The following is a 19,385-nucleotide window of genomic DNA, read 5'->3' as shown; positions in this document are numbered from 1 at the left end:
CAGTAAAAGCTACAAAGTGTGTGACCATTGTGCAGAATAGATTTGTACAGTGTAAGTATAGGTCGATAGCAAGATTGAGATGGTGAGGAAAATTTTAACAATAAGTATGAGTACATGTCATATGGTATTGTGCTGACAGCGATAGATGACAAGAAATTGGAAATACAATGATTGGTGTTTTATTTTGATTTGTTCTACTGTATAGAATTGAGTGTACTGTAGGTACATGTTTGAACCTTTTTGTTTTGTTTGAAAGTTTTCAATGAAATTCAATAATTAAACCCACTTATTTGTTTGTTTTTCGATTTCCAAATAAAACGATTGATTGCCTATTGCTAGTCAAAAATATTGTCCTTCATTCTATTTCAAAATTGTGAAAACACAGTGGAACACTGACAAATGGTAATTTCCAAGATGATAAGTGAGTAGGTAAAGCATGTTTGTATTGTTAGATATATGTATATATATATAACAATACAAACATGCTGTACCTACTCACTTATCATCTTGGAAATTACATATGGTGTGCATTAGCAGCATAAAAAAAATATAATTGACAAACTCATATGACTAAATAAAATACAGAGCTTTTATATAGCACGATATCCACCGAGGTGCTGAAAGCGCTTTACAAGGGGTCACAGACCAACAGCAACACACAACATAAGACGAGACAAGCAGCCTGTTAGGCGCGATACAATTTTGGTGAGGACAAGGACTGGCCAGTGTACTTGGTTTTACACATGAGTGGGGTGTGGAAAATGTGTGAAAAGACCATTTCCCAAGGAGTCAACTTTGCACCGCCAGAGCGGGATTCGAACCCCTGACCTTCCGATCACGAGTCGTAGCGTCTACCACTACCACTAGACTACAAAGCCACACACTATACATGTGTATATATATATATGGATTCAAACTCACGCAGTATGAGAACATTACATACAATCTAACACAAATATATACAGGCAGTTTATAAAAAAATGTGGGCCTTCTTTATTGAAAATCACATAAATTACAATTAGTAATGCATAACTATTAGCCTAATGAGCCACCTCACAAAAATTCTTTTGAAGATAATTTTACTAAGAATAAGAAATAAAATACGACCTGAAATTGGGGAGATGCAATTTGGTTTTGTTGAGGACAAGGGTACCAGAAATGGAATATTCACATTATCAATGCTGATGGAAAGATGTATTGAAGTAAATAAAGATCTGTATATGTTTTCATCGACTATTCAAAAGCCTTTGATAAAGTACAACACGAAAAACTATTCAAAATTCTATCATCCTTGGACATTGATGGTAAAGATTTAAGAATATTACGGAATTTGTACTGGGAACAAGAAGCAGCAATGCGTGTTGACAATGAACTAAGCAGTTTTACACCTATTAGAAGAGGAGTTAGGCAGGGGTGTGTTTTGTCTCCAGATTTATTCAACCTCTATAGTGAAATGATATTAAGAGATATCGAACATAAGAAGGGGGTGTGTATTGGAGGAAAGAATGTAACAAATCTGAGGTATGCAGATGATACGGTTCTACTGGCAGAATCTGAACATGAACTACAAGAATTACTGGATGTTGTAGTCAGGAGTAGTGAAAATATGGGACTGGAACTGAATATATCTAAAACAGAATGTATGACGGTATCTAAAAATAATAACCCACCAGCCTGTGTAATAACAAGCAGAGGACAAACAATACAACAAGTTGAATGTTTCAAATATTTAGGCTTCAATGTAACATCCAATGGAAAATCAGATTGTGAAATAAAGAAAAGAATAGGTATGGCGAAGAATGCATTCAACCAGCTGCATACAATTATGAAAAACAGGAATATTAGCATGAAAACAAAAATCAAAGTCCTGGATTACTATGTACTGTCTGTGCTGCTATATGGTTGTGAGAGCTGGACCATAAACAAGACCATGGTTAAAAGACTGGAGGCAGTGGAAATGTGGTTTTACAGAAGAATGATGAGGGTGTCATGGATGGAAAGGAAAAGAAATGAAGAAATTTTAGAAATGGCAAACAGAAAAAGATCACTGATAACAAAAATCATCAAACGCCAAATGGAATTTTTAGGACACATTATCCGCCACCCTGGTTTGGAAATACTCGCCTTGACTGGAAAGATGAATGGAAAAAGAATAAGAGGAAGACAAAGAATAACGTATTTGAAAGGGATAAGAACTTGGACAGATGAAGCTGAGAAAGGTGGCGCTGCTTTAATAGAATTGGCAAGAGATAGATCAGCTTGGCGGAAGATGACCTCCGACGTCTGCTTCAGATATGGAACTACATGAGATGAGAATGCATAACTTGTGATGATAACAGAGAGCGTAGAATAACGAGAGACTTTACGAGGTCGCGCAAGGCGTATCGAGCCTCGTGTGTAGCAACCAAAAGAAGTCAGGTAAACATTTTATCATCATGGCGGCGAATATGAAAGAAGCAAAGAATACGCATTGTCGTTGGTGTTCTGCCCCAAACTGTAGCAACTCCAAGAATAAAAGGCCTGATTTGTCATTCTTGCGCTTTCCATCGGACCCCAAAATGTGAGTAAATCACTATCTTATAAGCTCTTTGTTTGGTTTTTAAAAGGCTATACTATGAATGTGTTAAGGTAATAGATACTAATGTGTGTAGTATGCGTGAGGGTATATAATATGCCACAATGTTGTTGTTTCGATCCCACGTATTTATGAGTTACTTAAAACTCTTACTAGTGCCAGACGTATGAATCTACTTGTTTGATTTATCTGGTGAGGTGCCCGTAAAGAGTATTGTGTTTATGGCAGCTTTGGTAACTACGTTACATATATATACAGTCCTCTTTGGCTACACACAACCGCTACAATTGCCCCACCAGTTATAACAATAAGCCGGTGGGTCTTGTGTGTGTGTTTTGTTTTTGTTTTTTTTTTTTTGGTTTTGTTTTTGTTTTGTGTGTGTGTGTGTGTGTGTTTGTGCGCGTGTGTGTGTGTGTGTGTGTGTGTATGTATGCATGTGTGTGTGTGTGTGTGTTTGTTTGGGTTGATTTTCTATTTCTTCTACTGCACCTTAATCTACCATCCTAAACTCCATCAAATACCCTTACTGCTGTAAAAATTAACGATGCAAAACGACCATTCAACGCCACAGCGGGTATCCTGAGATGGCGTTATAAGTGGATCAGTATCATTCAATTTTAGTGAATAAATGCGCCTCCTTTTGTTATAGAGCGTTGTGATTTTAGATGAAGCTCATTAACTTAGGCATGATCTACATTGTAACTGTACACAGCCGTGTGAAATAGGCATGTTTGCTTTTTTTAATTCTTTCTACAGTAGCAGGCAGTGGCTCATCAATTGCCGTAGGAAAGATCTGGAGAATAAAACACCAGAATACCTTCACATCAACTGCTTCATTTGCTCTGAGCACTTTGAACCTTGCTGTTTCAGCAAAACGGCAGTGAAACGTACGGTCATTCTCAGGACTGCTGTGCCAACCATCTTCAACATTCCAAATCCTCCTCCTAAGCTTACTCCATCACGACCACCCCTAAAAAGCGTAAAATTGATGATTCTGCAGAATTACCACCAGAGAAACCATTTACCTCACCTACGACCTCTCAATGTCATCCAGTGACGGATGTATCCGAGACGAAAGAGGAACGTCAAAGAAAAGACAGACTGAAGAAGAAGCTCTGTGCTCAAAGGTCAAAGAACTGGAGACTACAGAGGAAACTCTCCAAAATGACAGAGAGTTCCCCTCATCAGCCAAACTCCTGTGCGGCAACTAGCTCTAGTGCAGAACCAAGTTCCGAGCAACAACATGGAACTGAATCGAACAGCCTACAGGCTTCACTTGAAAGTGTTGAACAAACCCTTCGTCTTTATTTACCTCCCCAAGCCGTTTCCTTCATCGTGTCCCAGGTTAGAGTTGGACAACTTCCAAAGAAATTCAGACGATGGAGTTTCCAGGATAAATCATTTGCACTCTCTCTTTTTCACGCTAGTAAAAAGGCTTACAGTCTCTTGCAACGGCTTTTTCAGTTACCATCTCCGTCTACACTTGCCTTGGCCATGAAGAATGTACAGATTGAACCTGGACTCTGCCCGAACATGCTCAACCTGTTCCAGATAAAAGTGGAAGCAATGTCACCAGTGGAACGATATTGTGCCATTGTTTATGATGAAATGGCCATTAAGTCCGATCTGTCGTATGATCCTTCTAGAGATCTTGTGGAGGGATTTGAGGACTATGGATTGTTGCTAGGAAGATCAAGAAAACCAGCCACCCATGCTCTTGTCTTCATGGTGAAAGGACATAGCACGAAATGGAAGCAACCATTTTCCTATGTGTTATCTAATGGACCAGTGAAGGCTGACATGCTTCTTCTTGTTCTTGTAGAAGTGGTGAAAAAAGTGATAAATCTAGGTCTCCATCCTAAAGCAATGATATGCGACCAAGGATCAAACAACCGGTCAGCATTACAACAGCTAGGAGTCTCTCAAAGCCGACCCTTTGTCATTATTGAACATCACAAGGTCTACGTTCTTTATGACCCACCACATCTGCTGAAAAGCATTAGAAATAACCTGCGGAACTCAGGATTTAGGGTGGCTGGAGACACCATTTCATGGGATTACATCCGGCAATTCTATGAAATGGATTCTTCAAAGCCCATCGGATTAGCGCCTAAACTGACAAGCCGTCACATCAACATGCCAGTTTTTGCTAACCTTAGGGTGAGTCTAGCAGCACAAGTCCTGAGCCATACAGTCGCTGCTGGTATAGCCACTATGGTCTTTCATTCTTCTCTTCCACAAGAGGCATTGCCAACTGCTCATTTCATTAAGAACTTTGATCAGTTGTTCAACGCTTTCAACAGCAGATCACTGAGAAGCAAAGGGACAATGAACAATGCGATGTCGGCACATTCCAAGCACGTGACTTTCTTGGAGCAGACAAAAATCTGGTTGGAAGGCGTCAAACCCCTGAACAAGACAGGTAGTCTGCCATGCCTGGAAGGATGGAAGCTGTCAATCGAAGCCTTGCTCCAACTCTGGCAACACCTGCGAGATTACTGTGGGTTCAAGTTTCTTCTGACAAGTCGCCTGAACCAAGACTGTTTGGAAAACCTTTTCTCCATCATCAGGGCAAAGGGTGGACACCGAGTAAATCCAACTTCTAGGGAATTCCGCCTGGCTCTGCGCCAGACAATGGTTGATGCTGTTCTCGTCCCGGGGAGCAACAAAAACTGCAAGGATGACATCGATACCTTCTTGTTCAGTTTTGAAAATATGGCATCAATGGGAGCCCAAAGCACCGTCAGAACACGACTACAGCAAGATGTTCCTCTTCCACTTCAGCAAGTAATGAGAGCCGCTCCTCCCATGCTCACGACAACCGAGACCAACGTTCTGAATTACATTGGAGGTTACGTTGGGATGAAGTTGAGAGCCAAAAAAAATCTTCTGTGTGAAAATTGTAAAGAGGATTTAATACAAGCACGGAGCACTCAAGACCCATCGCATACGTTTATCTGCAAGAAAAATTTTACCACGGAAAACGAGGGATTGTGTGCGCCATCGCATAAATTAATGTATATTCTGACGGCTGCAGAACATGCATTTCGATGCTACATTGACCCCTACTTGTACAAGAGAGGATTAAGAATGTACCTGATTAGGAAAGTGATGGAGGCAACATTAGAAACAGGATTGGAATGCAAAAAGGCCGTGAAGCAGTGTGATATTCACTTCCTCGTCATCAACCTTTTCGTCAATGTGCGCCTTCATCACCATGTGAGATGCAAGGCAAGTCAAGAACAGACCTCCAAATCCAATAAGTCTATTGAAAGGAAAGCGGCCACCTTTCAGAATAAGTAGGAAGGGCAAGCATGCATTGGGTAAGCTTCATACTCACTTCCATAGACTTTGTTATCAACCACCCCCACATCACCAAATCATCCCCCCCCCCTCTCTCTCTCTCTCTCTCTCCTCTCTCTCTCTCTCTCTCTCTCTCTCTCACACACACACACACAAACATACAAACACACTCCACCTTTTAGTGTTATATGAATTATATTCGCTCAGAGAAGATGCGAGATTCCTCATAGCCATGCATGATAGAAAACTAAAGCAAATCCATCGATGGTTTCCAGAAAGTAATTTGTTTTGCTCACAGCATCATGGGAACAGTTCACTTGAAGTTTCTACATGAGAGAGAGAGAGAGAGAGAGAGAGAGAGAGAGAGAGAGAGAGAGAGAGAGAGAGAGAGAGAGAGAGGTGGGGGGGGGGGGGGGGGTCAGTAGGGTTGGGGGCGTGTGATTCGCTTGTTGTGTCTATGTCAATTTGATGTACGAGTCCTCTCTTGTTGTGCCCATGTCAAATTTCCTTTTCGGGATAAATTTTTAAGTTAATTTTCTTTTATCTCATCTTATCTGATAATGTTTGTTGTATTCAATATTGATACCTGGACCTCGATCCAACGGCTTAATAAACGGTTTGATGTTGTGCGAATTATATATCCACTACATTCCATTACTTCTCTCGCCACCATGTGCCGGTGTTTACCTGTCTTGGTTATTTATAGCTCGCTCCTCGCCGCATACGCAGTCACCATCCCTCGCTAACATTGTTGTCACCGACGAAGTCGCGTGACTTCCCGTCCGTAAAGCCTCTCTATTATCTACGCTCTCTGATGATAAGAAGAAATCCATATTTTGCCATGGTCAGAGGCCTATATTTTGGTTATTCTGCCAATTAGGTGTGGGCCAGTTGCTATTCTACTATAGACAAATACATGGGGTGCATATGCACCCCAAAGGATGAAATAGGAGGTTTCTGGTTATTTTCTCTTTGTTTATTAGGGGGTGCAATTGCGAGTGAGTAAACGATGCACGTGAGAGGTATAAAATTTGGGGAGGTGATTTAAGGGGTCAATTTAGGAAAAGTCACAAAATTTCAGGTTTATAGGTCAAAAATTGTAGATTTTAGAGCCAAAAAACATAGCATTGGGGTGCGTTTGCACCCCAGAGGTGAAAATAGTGAAAATAGGTGAAAGTAGTGGGTGTTATTTCTTACTGGAAGTATGACTGCCATAATTTGATGTAGAAGGAATGCTAAATAAGCATGTCATTCATATAGGTAAAGATGACTTCATCAAAGTCATATTCCTGCCTCTGGAATTTTTTTTGACATGGTCAGAAAAATAATCACCATTATCATCTTTAACTTCTAGCCATGACCAATTGAATTTATTCCTCACACTCACATCTTTAACTTTATCGATGCTCGACAAGTCTGAATTGCGATCCACGAACAGCTCAGCCATTGAGAGAACATTAGAATAATGTAGCAATGAGCAAACTTGATTTTCAATCAGTAAATGACAGAGAAAAAAAAACTTAAATAAATATGACTTCTGGCCAATACACTGAATTATTAAGTAGAAGTAACTTCGGCAGGCGTAGCGGAAAAATTCAAAGAATCGAAATGAAGGTAAATCGCCACAAAACAGCAAGCTCGCTTGGGCTTGAGCAAAACAATGGCAGAAAACGTCCTGATTTGCACGGGAATTAATTAGGCTACTTACCATTGTTCCTTATAATCAGGTACTCAATCAGTGAAGAAACGGTCAACTAGTTTGTTTACAATGTGAGGCAATCGAAATGTGCTTGTAGCAATCTATCCTAATCTAACTTTCGATTTAAAGGTGTCTCCATCATCTGGGACATAAACAGCGGTGTCCTAATTACAATACAAAAACCAGGAAAAACGAAAGGACCCGTAAACAACCTGCGCCCAATAACATTACTGAATACCATAAGAAAAACACTGTCAACTATTGTCCTCAACAGAATTAGACCGAAAATAGAAAAATATCTATCACATAGCCAAAGCGGGTTTCGCCAAGACCGAAGCACATCGGACGTTGTATGGACACATAAATGGTTGGCAGCAAAGGCACTCAAAGAAAACATATCCGTAACAATAACCGGAATCGATATGTCCGCAGCCTTTGATACGATCGACAGAGGAAAACTTTTGGAGATATTAACAGACATAGTTGACGAAGACGAGCTCCGAATAATCCGATTTCTCCTCAGCAACACAAAGATACAACCAAGGATATACGGGGCCACAAAACAGAAGCAGTTCGAAAGTAACATCGGGACCCCCCAAGGAGATAGTCTGAGCCCGATTCTGTTCACAATATACTTAGAACACGCTCTGAAAGAAGTTCGAAAAGTCATTCCAAAACCAACGACTCATATTGAGAATGCAATCCCTAGAGAAATCGCCTATGCAGATGATGTCGATTTTATTGGATCAACACCAGCAAATATAGACATCATACAAAATACCCTCATGAAATATAACCTCCAAGTCAATGCCAATAAAACCGAATTTACAACAATATCGAGGAACAAAGAGGAATGGAAAAGAACAAAGAAAGTCGGCTCACTAATTGGAGACACCGAGGATGTACAAAGAAGAAAACAGCTATGAAACGCCGCACTCAGTAAACTCACCAATGTATGGATTAGAGGTGACAAAATAAAGAGAAAAACCAAACTGAAACTGTACCGTGCTCTTGTAAAACCGGTACTTCTGTATAACTGCGGCACTTGGGCGTTGACAAAATCCGAAGAAGAACATCTGGATGCCTTCCATCGCACACAGCTAAGAAGGGTACTGGACATCAAATACCCAAAAAAGATCTCAAATAAATCACTCTATAAGATAACAAAAGAAAGACCAATCTCCCTTGACATTTTATAACAACGATGGCAACTTTTCGGTCACATACTACGCAGGGACAAAAACATACCAGCTAACCAAGCCATGTCGGGATACTTCCAAAAACACGGGAACCTTTTCAGAGGAAGACCGATCACAACACTCCCTGTGATCCTAAACAAAAACCTCACAACACTTGGACAAAGCATTAGTCTCATAACGGCAGGGGACCTTGAAAATCTGAGAACCCTAGCAGAGGACCGGCAATATTGGAGACACCTCACACAGGAAATACTGGAAACAGCCAAGGCGACCCGATCTTTCGGTCGAGACGCGAAAGGCATCTAAGTCAAGTCAAGTCCATCATCTACTAGAGATGTTACTTCCGGCATTCGCATTTTATTTTTTTTTTATATACTTTTAAAACCCAGCTTGTAATTGTGGTCAATTTTGGCTTAGACGAAACAGTGAAATTTATCGCTCGGCGGCTCAGTTAAAATTGGCCACCGTTGGGATCACGACAGGTTGGAAAGTGAAAAAATAATTTAACGAAGGCTGTGTGAAATTACACTGGGATGTGTTCAGTCACACCAATTCTAAAAAGCGCCGCTTAGCCTTGGCAATAAATCCGTCGTTAATATTAACGGCTCCCATGAGCTATGCGTAGCGTTATGGAACACTCCTAATTACTTTACGGTCATTCGACTACGATTTGTGAATTCTTTCTTTCTTCACTTCTTTCTTTCTTTCCTTTTTTTTTAAATATTTGAATTTGACAAATTGACTGATTTCAGTTAATTGACTGAGAATTTACAGGTCTATTATTTAATATATTATTAGTCCTAAAGCACTTCTGATCATTAGACACATCCTGACCTTTTGCAAATATAATTTGATGAATTGTCATTTCCAATTAAAAATTTTAGAGGCCTATAATGCCGCCCACTATATCAAGAGATTATGATAAACTTTTGGCCAAAAGACCAGGAGGTATTTGTTTTTACATAACAAACCCGGCTAGTGTCTGTATTATTGCAATCCTGTGATGATGCAGCTTATAAATAAGAATCTTTAATCAATTGCAAAACATATTCCATCAACAAAGCCTATAAACAATCATTTCTTAAATCGATCAGCCTAACTTATTATCTCTCTATTACCAAATGATATCTATAAATATAATATGAAGATAGAAGGGTGGCTGAGAGAGAGAGAGAGAGAGAGAGAGAGAGAGAGAGAGAGAGAGAGAGAGAGAGAGGAGGAGAGAGAGAGAGAGGAGAAGAGGAGAGAGAGAGAGAGAGAGGGAGAGAGAGAGAGAGAGAGAGAGAGAGAGAGAGAGAGAGAGAGAGAGAGAGAGAGAAGAGAGAGAGAGAGAGTTTATGAGTTGATTTTTTTAAAAATTGTTTTATAATTAGACACAAGTTGTGATGAATTCTATTAACAAATTCAGAACAATCAAACAAAAATTAAAAAGGAGGAAAAAAGACGCTTATAAAACTTATAAAATCGCCAAATATACTATCATTATCATGCTAAAGAGTACACAAATATATACACCCATTTGTTCCATCCCCTTCCCTTTCGATCATCTTCTCATCCATGGCCACCACATGTCTTGTGCTACTTTTGACATTTGGCGCCAGTGTGTCTAGACTAACGTCATAAATAAAGGAGTGTCACCAAAATTCATGCAACTGAGCAGAAGTGTCAAAAAGTGATAGAAGGCATATTGGGTTTTTTTCCCTGAATTACACTTAGCAGAAAATGTTTGACATGACAAAAACAACGGAACATTTATGAAAAAATCCTAAAATCCCAGAATTCCGCGGAAGATTATCATCACTGGTCCCCACTGTTGGATGGTGGACGCCATATCATTGATTTTAGATGAAGGCCAAGGTAATTATCTAGAACAGAATAACAAATTCCATTAGATGAAAGGGTAAACTTTATTTATTGAGACATCTGCTTTTTATTGCAGCAAAAGGAAGAAAAAGAAAAAGGATGATAATAATAATGCTTAATTTTGTCGTTCCCCAAATTAGAGAGTTACATAATAAGTGATTCCTTACACAAAAAGGTCATAATAAGAAAATGAATTTACATTCTAACACCCCCTCTTAAATTCAGTTTCCAAAGCAAGTTAAAAGATAAGTGCTAAAAGAAAATGATACATTGCAAAGCAAGTAGGTAATACATTGTAGGTTGTAGGCATTAGAACATTACACCTATGTTTAAACTGAGAAAGAAATGTTTGTACTCAGATCATAGTTAATCAAGTAAGAACTAACAGTCAAGAACAATATATAATTATAATGGTAATGAAGCATAATATATAGGTACATACATATGAAATCAAAAGGTCAACAAAATTGTGTGGCATTATTTTGACTAAGAAGAAAATCATTAAACTAAAAAAAATGCAAAGAAAAATCACAAGTTTGATACTTGTACTAATAGTGCATAGCATGATGTGAGTAAGTGATTTAAGACCTTTTAGTACTTCCCTTACTAACCCATCAAGATAGGGATGAACATTTGTAATTTTGTCTTAGAGACTGGCTTTGTGAACATATCTGCCCAATTCTCTTCACTTGGAACATAACAGGTATGAAGTATTCCCTTTTGGATTTCATTCCTCACAAAATGGTATTTTATGTCAATGTGTTTTGTCCTTTTGTGGTGTACAGGATTCTTACCAAGGGCAATAGCACCCTGATTGTCACAATTCAAAATAAAATGTTCAATGTTAGTGTTCATCATGTCATTGATCAATGCCCTAAGAAACATCCCTTCCTGTGTGGCAGCACACATTGCCATATATTCCGCTTCACATGTGGATAAGGCAACAGAAGGTTGTTTCCTTGATTTCCAGGAAATAAGGCTACCTTTTTGAGAGATCATAAAGCCATAGCCAGTCACGCTTCTGCGGTCAGCAGAATTTCCCCAGTCTGCATCACAATAACCTACCAAATTGGGTGGTGCCCCTGATTTTATGTATACTAATTTTTTGTCAATTGTTGCCTTTAGGTACCTAAGTGCATGCTTAGCTATTGTCAAATGGTTTTGGGTTGGTTTTGACATGTATTGAGACAATTTGGTAACAATGAAACAAAGGTCAGGTCGAGTAGAAGTCATAATGTAAATTAGACTGCCAACTATTTCCCTATACAGTTTGTCATCCACTGGATTTGAAGGTTCATCACAAAACTTGTCTCTTATAAAGACAGGGATCAACTGCTGATCGAACAAATTTTTGCTCAGCTAAATGAGAGTGGAGTTTGAGATTCCAATTTCTACCACTCTGTTTGAGACCATACAATGACTTTTTGAGTCTACAAACTAGCTTTTCACCAGATTTTGAGTTTAATTGATATCCTTCTGGTTGTTCAATGTATAAGTCAACATCAATTGGTGCATTTAAATATGCTGCTTTTACATCCATTTGGTTCAAGTACATATCATTTTCAATGGCAAATTGAATGAGAGCTCTGATTGAGGTGATGCGGGCCGTGGGCGAAAACGTTTCCTGATAATCAACATCAGGGATTTGGGAATACCCTTTAGCTACAAATCTTGCTTTATAAGTTTCTTCTCCATTTGGACCATTCTTAATGGTGTATACCCATCTACCACCAATAGCTTTTCGGTCAGAAGGTAAACTTGTAATTTCAAATGTTTGATTTGCGCTCAGAGCATTCATCTCCTCATCCATAGCTTTTTGCCATGCATCACTTGCATTGCAAGTCATTGCTTCCTTGTAAGTGTTATGGACATCAAGCATGTTAATGTTATAGCAATAATGAATGGTATTGTTAAGATATGCATCAACTTCATCATCAACAATATATTCGTCCAAATGTTTAGGACGAGAGCGAGTTCTCTTGGAACTGGCATGCATTGGTGACGGGTTTTCATTTGCTTCCTTATCACCTAAATCTTCAACACGTGTTTCAGTTTCAGGCAAACTCTGGTCACTGAGTGGCACTTTGGGGTGTGTTTTTGAGTAACTAGCATCAAAATCATCATCATCATAAGATGGAACCAGGGTAGTGACCAGAATTCTCCTGAGACTGAGACTTTGGTTGAGACAAATCTGTAACAGTAACAGGATCTTTAGGGAATTTGACACATCTGACCCTTTTAACAGTTTGGGTGTCTGGAAAATAGATCAGATAGGCTGGACTTTTTCTACCATACCCCACAAATATTCCCTTTTCACTTCTGTTTTGTAATTTTGTTGGTCTTTGTGCTAATAAAGCAAAACATGGGGATCCAAATGTTTTCATATTGGCAATGTTGGGTCTTTTATTTGTGATCTTTTCAAAAGGAGTGCATTCAATTCTTTGTTTGTAGCACCTGTTGCGAATATATGCAGCCGTTAGGACAGCATATGTCCACAGTGATTTCGGTAACCCACATTGCAATAATTGGCATCTGGCCATGTCAAAAAGTGTGCGCCATGGACGCTCTGCCTTCCCATTTCGATGGGGGCTGTATGGTGCGCTTTTTTCATGTCTGATACGGTGATTTCTCAAAATGGAAGTAAATTCTTGAGATGTGAATTCCCCACCATTATCACTTCTGATTGCTTTAATCTTCCCATAAGGGGCTATGTCAGACAGGTATTCTTTGAATGCAGTAGGGGTGTCACTTTTTTGCTTCACAGTACACAGAGATCAAACCTGAAAAAGAATCAACACAAATCATTGCATATTTCATTCCATCACAACTAATTGGGTCAATAGGACCCGCTAGATCAACATGAACTACATCAAGAGGTTTCTTGGCACTGTTGTCAGGTTTTCTACTCACAGAATCAGTCATTTTAGCAAGGGAACACACTTCACAGTCAGATTTTGTCTCATCAGTGATGATCATACCATCTACACATTTTTGTAACTTAAAAATGTCTGCTGTGTTACAATGACCCAAAATGCAATGCCACTCCATGAGTGAATGCTTGGACGTTTTTGTGTGGAACGATGAGTTAAGGAAATAGAGACCCCCTCTTCTTTCAATGTTGAATACTGTATCTCCCGAACAACAATTTTCCACAATCCTTCTTGAAAATAACTGTGGCACCGTTCTGCGTCGCGGCCTTTATTGAGAAAATGTTTTGAGAGAAGGAGGGCACGTACAGTGCATTTCTCAGGAGAACAGAATGTTTACAGCCATTGTCATCCGTCAACGTTATCTCTGCGTTGCCTTGTCCTTGGGCAAGGTTCGAAGTCCGGGTCCCGTCTGCAAATTCGATAACATGCTGTCCCGAGTCAAAATTATTGTGGAAAGAAATAAATTTTGACTTTTCGTGGAGTAGGTGAACAGTAGCTCCACTGTCCACAAGAAAGTCGTCCTCTGCGAGTTGGTTATCTTGGAAATTCGGGTTAACACCGAAAGCGAAATGGCTCTCACTTCGAGTTGTAGGTTCATCGTCTACTTTCATCTCTTGTAGTTTTGTCAGATTTCTACAGTTGCTGGTATCGTGCGATTAGCTTTACAAATTTCGCACCAACGAGATTTTCTGTCGTCGTTTTGTTTACAAGCTTTGAGTTTTCTACAGTAGCTGGTATCATGAGATTTTGACTTACATATTTCACACCAACGAGCTTTTTGTGTCCTCGAGTTTGGTTGATTGTTGAAGGGTCTTCTGTTGTACGAACTAACCGTCATCACATTTGATGCGGTTGAAGAAGAATCTTGGAGTCTCTCAGTGTCTTCGTAATTACGTAATAACGATTTGAATTCGCTGAAGGTCAGTACTTCTGACTTTTGTGTGATTACGGCAGTAAAACTTTTATAATTTACCCCAAGTCCTTTTATCACCATAGCGATTAGCAAACTGTCACTGATTGTCTCACCAGCATCACGTAGAGCCGCTGCTGACGATTCAGCTCGAATGATATAGTCAGTAACTGTTTCTTGGTCACTCTTTAAGAGGGATGTCAACTCTGTGTAGAGTGTTATGATACGAGGTTTACCTTTCGGAAGATAGTGTTGTCTCAGGTTTCGTAGTGCTCTGCGACCGTTGTTCCTTGCTCCCTTATGATAAGAGAAAGGGATCTGTCGTCCAATACCTGGACCAGTTCGGCAAATACTTCCTCGTTTTTGTCTTGTTCTGTTGATACATCTTGATTCAAATCATCAAGGTCCTTGAGTACATCATCAAGTCCTCTTATTCTGATGAAGCCGAAAAACTTAACTTCCCAGAGTTCATATTGGCGATCGTCACCATTGAAGGTGATGCGATGCCTGGGCCCATAACCTGTTGGCATGGTGGACGCCATATCATTGATTTTAGATGAAGGCCAAGGTAATTATCTAGAACAGAATAACAAATTCCATTAGATGAAAGGGTAAACTTTATTTATTGAGACATCTGCTTTTTATTGCAGGAACAGGAAGAAAAAGAAAAAGGATGATACTGATAATAATAATGCTTAATTTTGTCGTTCCCCAAATTAGAGAGTTACATAATAAGTGATTCCTTACACAAAAAGGTCATAATAAGAAAATGAATTAAGATTCTAACACCCACTATCTTTTTTAATATTTTTTTTGGCAAAATCTCAAAAATTTGCAAAAAATTGCACATTTTGCGGCCGCAATGCAAATCAGCGATTTTGTGTCATTTTTTGACGCAAGCGATGCAAAAAACTGCCATGACAGTTATTTATGTATGGGTTTTCAAAATTTAAAAAGTGTTTTCCGTGACTATCAGAATGCTTTACGAATATATAAGGAAAAATTAATTTTAAATATTCACAAATAGTCTCTTGTGGTATCTACTGTCATTGCCTATAGACGAGTGGGGTAATGTGTGCAAAATGCTTACCAAAAGACACAACACAGATGCAAGTTTTTGTTTCATGCTACGCAGTCAGTCATTGGCCATGTTCAACATCACATGACTTGTTGTTCACCAAAGCAGACACCACAACGCTGAGCCACTAACGCCATGTTAGATGAGGAATATTAACCCCATAGTTGATCATTCTCAATTACAACATATTATATGACAATAGAAAAAAGCTCATGTTTGATCTTTGAAGTTTCTTTTGTTTTTTTTTTTTTGTTTTTTTGTTTTTAAAGGTTTTCCGGCACTTGCAACACATTTAGGTTATATCAGCGCCAGTAAAAAGGAAGAAAATGGGAGAGTAACAAGTTCTAGAATTACAATTAAAGCACCCAAGCAAAAGTAAGACATAGGGGAACTGGGAACAAATAGGGATCAGATGTAGGTTCCAAGAGCTTACCACCAATGCACCGAGTTTGAGATCACCTATAAGTCTCATCCAGACACAAGCACAAAATCCAACAAAGAGGAATACACTCAAATGCCTACATTATACATTAAAAATAACAATAATACATTACAGAGAGATGATTTACAAGGAAAAAAATATCATCTCCCAAAACAATAACTATGCATTTGACTGTTTCCCTCCCATCCCGGACTCCGGCCAGGGCCAGGACAAAACCAAGTAATCTCATTCCAAGACAAAGACAGAAAGCATGTTGGAAAACAGATATAAGGGGATAGAAGACACAGTATGTACCCCCCTGCCCGCTATGGGAGGTCAGGATCCCCACCCAGTTGTTTTTTTTTTTTTCTAACATTTCATGGCAAGTATGTGGAAGAAACTTGATGAAAGTTCAAAATAATTTAAATATCACACATTGTATACATCTTGCGCTGGACTGTAAAGGGCTTGAAAAGGATCATTCTGATCTTGTCTGTAAGATAGAAAAATAAACCATATAAACTATAAAATACGGTATTATGTCGGAGTGAATAGTGAATAGTGGGGGGTAGTGTAGGGTATTTGTTTTTACTATTCAAGTTTTGGTGTCTTAAATTATTTATTGTGTACATGTGTATAGCCGCTGTTTTTTCATTAACAATAATATGCAATTGCAATGCATCTAAAGCTGAATTTCAAACAGATATGATGCAAACCAAAACCTGTCAGTTATCATTTATCCTTACAGTAAAACCTAGTTGCAATGAAAGTTTTAGAACCTTAGTAATAGTAAACTTGATGTTACAATGAGTTGACAATATAATCGATAGACGGATATGTAGTAATTCGAATCTATTCTCATTATACATGTAAGTGATTTTGGCAGTATAGAGTGGAGAATTTTGAAAGGATCACTGTTGTTGTAATTGTTGTTGTTGTTGTTGTTATTATTATTACAGGTAAAAACGCATTCACTGAATTGTAGTTATCATTATTTCTCAGCTCTCATTCTAATCCATGGCATAAATCATTGATTGCAAATAAACTATTGCATTTTCCAGTCAAGCACTATAATTTCCTATTCAAGTATTCAATAAAATTTAACAATATGCTGTTGAAATCCAATTGTACATCTCATAAAAAGCACACAAATTATTACATTTATCCAACATTGACCAGTGCCTGTGATAAAGCAAGTCCCAACCACATTAGAATGTGTTGACAAAACGTTTACCAGTTACACTTTCACTCTTCAATATGTACTGTCATTGTTTTGATCGTAAACAGTGCTAAGCAAACCCGTCACAGGCAACAAAGACAATATCATGCCAGTTTACTTGCTTGGAAATCCACCGTACCACCCTTGTCTGCAGTAAATTTAGCCTGCTTGTAGATGATGGGACCAGAAAACGCTGCACTTGAAGCTGTGCCAAAAGGTCGTTTTCGTAACATTCACCACAAAACTACTCCAACATTAAGTCAATTTGGTCATCAGTAATGGGACATCTCATTGGTTGCAAAAGAAGCAATTGTATTAGCTAAGAGGAAGAAATGATGTTGGTCGAAAATGAGAATGCCACTATTAGGCTAAATCTTTTGTATCAAATGTTGGTATCAACTGCTGGTTATCGGCGAATAAAACTAACTTAATTTTTGACTCTTTAGTTTTTGCTTTGATCTTGCTGTATCCCCCGTGCCACCCACTGTGCATCTTCCCCTGTCGCCCATTCCACTCCCCTGATCACAGGCAAATCACTGATAACAGGGAACTTCACCTATCACAAGTGATTAATTACCTGCACCTTCGTCAGTTGAAACAAGGGGAGGTAAGCGAGGTCCAAAAACAAGGGTGATATTGTCAAAAAAATGCATAAGAAATGCACTCCTTATATCATTTAATACTGGAAACCTATGTGTCACACACAATTTCTTCTTATTTTTTAAAAATATTTTAAATTTCTGTCGTAATTATATATATTTTTGTGAAGTGCCAATTGGATTATGAAGCAGATAAGAATATTTCAAATTAGTGAGGGAAATTGTTCTGTCCACCGTATATCATTGATTAAAATATTTTTAAAACATGTTTTGTCACCACGAGGGTCATATTTTCTTACACCCTAAAATAATTCAATAAATTTGCAATTAGTATGTCCATGAAGTACGCTTAATTCACACTAAATAAAAAAGTTATGATTATTTAAAATCTGGGCAATCCATTGTGTGAAATAACATTATTATTTTTGGTTGAGTTATTTTATTTTTTATATTAATTTTATTTGTGGCACTGAAATAATTTTCTTTTGTACTACAAACAAGGATGGAACCTTCTCTTGAAACTCAAATAACAAAAGTAAATAATCTATGTAGACTTTGTGGCAAAAGATGTTTGAAAAGAGGAGGTGGGAGAAGCAACTTAAAAAGATAAAGAAAAAATTGCATGACATGAAAGAATGTAAAGAAAGTATCATCGGATTTAGTTAGAAAAGCAATACAACATGTTTTAGATCAGAATAAAATTGTCATTTCAAGGTGGCCACTTCATTGCCAATCACTGCCACAAATACATAAAGAAAGTAATTTACAGAGACCTTACAAAAACAGCTATACATGCAGTTAGAACAAACACCCAAAGAGACACCCTAATCACGAAAATAATTCAACTTGAGATCAAATATAATACTTTAAATGACAGCTACAGAGATGTACATAAATTAGTATCCCATTCAAATCCCATGTCATCAGAAGAAATTAAAAGAGCAGAGGAAGCCGTCGCAAGGTATTTGCAGAATTACAGAGAAGCATTCCCTCACTCAATTACCCCCAAATTACATATCTTGGAAATGCACTGCATTGACTGGTTGAAACGATATAAGATAAATTTAGGATTCCATGGCGAGCAAGGTGGTGAACTGCTCCATTCTAGCATATGGAAGATTGAAAAAAGAGCAGGAGGACTTCAAAGCGAAAAAGCAAAATTGTCTTTCACAATGGAAACATCATTGCTTCAAGTTGAACCAGACGTCAGTAGTCACTTACTTCAGAAGGGCCCCGAATAATAATCCTAAATATTAGAATGATATCTCTCCTTTCTGGTTGGTGTTGAAAATAGATGAGAAACTATTGTTAAACTTGTTTATTTGTTTTCATAATGGTGTTGCTTGCATTACGATTAGACATGAAACTTCGTTAGTTGTGATGTGTGAAAATAGAAGAGAGAGAGTGATAGAAATATATCTAAATAAATTTATTACTGACAATGTGATCGGGAACGCGACAGACCATAGGATTTTTATTATCAATTAATGAAATATGTCATCAAGTGAATCTTATTCATAAGGAATGATTGGATATCAGTTTTATAAGACACACACTAACACGTACCTTCCAGTCATCACTGTGACTGG

At 38.3% G+C, this 19,385-nt stretch overlaps 1 protein-coding gene and 1 pseudogene across 2 annotated transcripts in view; both read right to left on the bottom strand.

Annotated features, from left to right (window-relative positions):
* Positions 1-11,245: 11,245 nt before the first annotated feature.
* LOC144977225 (uncharacterized) lies at positions 11,246-11,872 on the bottom strand (annotated as a pseudogene).
* Positions 11,873-15,083: 3,211 nt separating this feature from the next.
* The window catches only part of LOC144979468 (uncharacterized), a 30,578-nt gene continuing 26,276 nt past the window's right edge, over positions 15,084-19,385 (bottom strand). Inside the window, exon 5 of one of the 2 annotated variants that reach the window (XM_078926134.1) lies at positions 15,084-16,471. In XM_078926134.1, the coding sequence (XP_078782260.1) occupies positions 16,408-16,471 (64 nt within the window). In that variant the 3' untranslated portion in view covers positions 15,084-16,407. The remainder of the gene's footprint in view (positions 16,472-19,385) is intronic. The other variant, XM_078926143.1, reaches the window with a different exon arrangement.

The sequence above is a fragment of the Berghia stephanieae genome, chromosome 1, assembly GCF_034508935.2.
Source record: "Berghia stephanieae isolate SIO BIC M18660-M18661 chromosome 1, UCSD_Bste_1.3, whole genome shotgun sequence".
NCBI lineage: Eukaryota > Metazoa > Mollusca > Gastropoda > Nudibranchia > Aeolidiidae > Berghia > Berghia stephanieae.
This window is presented reverse-complemented; position numbering and strand designations above follow the sequence as displayed.